The following is a 2,694-nucleotide window of genomic DNA, read 5'->3' as shown; positions in this document are numbered from 1 at the left end:
TTTGTAACACTCAAGGAACAGAAATCCTGTTTACAATGGAGAGCTGAAGTGCCACTGAACTGGAGCTCTCTGAAAGCTGAGAGACAGTCTGTGGCTGCGATAGGGCCAAACAGCAATTGTTTCATAATCTTATTCCCTTTGGAAGTTGTTCTGACAATTGGGCATGTCTCTTTTAAGTAAGAAGCTCCAAACTGGAGTGATCTTGAGATCCTGTGGTCCAGCGGTTGCCCAGGTGATGGCCAGCCCTGCTGATGCGGGAGGGCTTAGAGCTGGGCTCTGAAGGTTGGTATCAGAAATGTGGGATCCCTTCAGGGTTAGGTCAGGCTTTGTCTTTCCAAGAGATGGGAGTTTGAGCTGCCTGGATTTTTATCTATGAATGGCAGAGGTCCATCATCAGGCATTGGTGTGTGAAAGGGTGGAAGGGAGGTGTACATATTTAAAGTTGAAACAGAGGAAATCATACAGATCACACTGCACAGCACTATTAATAGTGGGCTTACTCAGAAGTGTAAACTTCTGTGGAATGGGATATGTGTTAACTAAGGCTCTGACAATACATACTAATTAGCACAGCTGTAACCCAAGCATTGTGTAACATTTGAGAGACACAAATAATTGCACTTACCTGAAGAGCAGGAACTCTGGTTTTAGTTTGCTAGAAATCAATGGAGGAAGGGACTTGCGGAACTCTTGTTTAAAAAACCCAAACCACCTCCTCACTTAACTAGCACTAGTAACTGATCAAAATAACTTATGAGCAGCCAGTTAAAGACAGTTGATGTTCTTACTGTAGCCTAAACCTGAAAGGTGTGCAGAACAAGACCATGAAGTTTTTATACCAAGATTTTTTATTAGAGCTGATTTTGAGTCCCTGAGTGTTACTTAGCACCAGGTCAAAGGAGCACAGGATTCTCAAAGGTCATAAACTAATAAACTGTGCACTGTGGCACCAGGTTTACCAAGGCAGTAGAAAACAGATGTTAAGACAGCGAAACGTAACCCCTGGAACTGTTTCCACAGAAGCAGCGTAAGGTAGGTATTGACGGCCGTTTGCTGTCAGGTCTGTGTCCTGCACTGTAACCCAGAGCTGGTTTGGAACCAACATGAAAAACAAAGTTTCAGTGGATTCAGCTTCCACGGTTTAAAAGTGGTTTTTCCTTGTTGCATCTACCCTGCCTTGTTTGTATTTTCAGTCTAATACACTAATAATTATAGTATCCTTATTGTACATGTATTTTTACAAGCAGATAACAGACTAGCATACCTCATCTTTGTCAGTGTTAAATGTGATAGACTAGACACCTCATACGTGAAGCCATCTCCAAAGTGAAGACGTTATGCTGGTATTGGGGCTGTTGCGAGGCTCACAAGGCACAAGGGAATGAAGACATCTTATCCGTAAAGCTCAGTAAATGACGAGCACTGACTCTGGTGAAAGCTGCATGCGCTGCTCTGTGCGGGAACTTTGTAAAGAGATGAAATAAACCAACATGTTTATTTTGTGCTGTGTTCGGCCTGGACCGTTCCTACAGGACAGGTGAAGTGGGGTAAAGTTCTGTATTCGGCCGTTAGCTCCACAGGGAGCTGCCCCGAGAGCCTGACTGGAAGGTGCAGTTACCAAATTCCAAGCAATCTGGGACACAGGTTTATCTGCTATTAGAGTGTGACTGCTGGGTGAGGATGAAGCTATGATGGTTCATAAGCGACTTTTAGTCCAGTCTCTATTCCGAATCAAACACGATCTGGTTATATATAACCTTAGACATGCAGGCACGAGTAGGGAATAGTCTTTGTTTCCCTTGTTCTGTTTTCCTTACATGCAGTGTTGACTGTAATGCTTTGCAAAACGGGTACCAAAAAAAGCTGGGTTTCAACTTCTATTTATTTTTCACTTTAATTATTCTAACTGTAGCTTCGAGAAGACTTGGGAGACAAAGTTACGTGTATTATATGAATTTGTTTGTTCCTGTTTCCAGGAGCTTTCAGCTCTTTTTCCCATTGAAGAAAAACAACTGCATGGCTTGAGCTTTCAGGCTGACGCTTCATTTTTCAGTGCAGCTTTGTATTTTCCCCTCATCTCTTTGGGCAGTGGCACAAAAGCAGGGCAGGGGACCTGGCCTTCAATTTCACACATGCATTCTCGCAGGTGGTACTTTCTGGGCCCAAATGTTGCTGGATGTGAGAGTTTTTTCTTTTCCCTCTCTTCTTTTTCAAGTGTTTCTCTAGGAACAAGATCTGTTTGTTACTATCAGCAGCCTGAGTGGCGACATTCCCTCTCCCTTCCCTGGCCCCAGTTTACCAGAAGGACAGATTTACAGTTCCTAGCTCATGCTAAATATATCTGGGAAAAGTTGCATTTCCCTCTGTGTACTTGACAGAAGGTTGCAGGGATTGTATTATGGCGCATGCAAGACATGAGGTTATTGAGTGTCACTTACTTGCTTTTCCCCAGGATTTTCTTAATGTGCTCAGTAATCTCTTTGTTGGTTTTATCTTCCACATCAACCAAAACTTGTTCTCCATTGTCTGTCAAGACAGATTTGTAATAACCTATCAATTCCCTACAACGTGCCCAAACTAAGACAGCTCCTCTGGCGCTGCCGGGTGCAGCGTAACGTTTACACGGGAAGAGCAACGAGGACGACTCGAGGCGGCGGCGGGTCACAGGGTCGTTCCAGCCCCCGGCGCTGCTCT

General features: G+C 44.1%; 1 protein-coding gene across 1 annotated transcript; it reads right to left on the bottom strand.

The window, feature by feature from the left end:
* Window positions 1-2,029: 2,029 nt before the first annotated feature.
* MRPS25 (mitochondrial ribosomal protein S25) lies at window positions 2,030-2,526 on the bottom strand (the record flags this gene model as incomplete). The annotated part of the gene is made up of 2 exons (XM_010016447.1): window positions 2,030-2,222; window positions 2,439-2,526. Coding segments are annotated over 2 exons (281 nt in total), but the record flags the coding sequence as incomplete, so codon positions are not given.
* Window positions 2,527-2,694: the final 168 nt, after the last annotated feature.

Source organism: Nestor notabilis, unplaced genomic scaffold (genome assembly GCF_000696875.1).
Source record: "Nestor notabilis isolate BGI_N333 unplaced genomic scaffold, ASM69687v1 scaffold18600, whole genome shotgun sequence".
Taxonomy (NCBI): domain Eukaryota; kingdom Metazoa; phylum Chordata; class Aves; order Psittaciformes; family Psittacidae; genus Nestor; species Nestor notabilis.
Note: the sequence above shows the minus strand (reverse complement) of the source record. Positions and strands in the feature narration are given on the sequence as shown.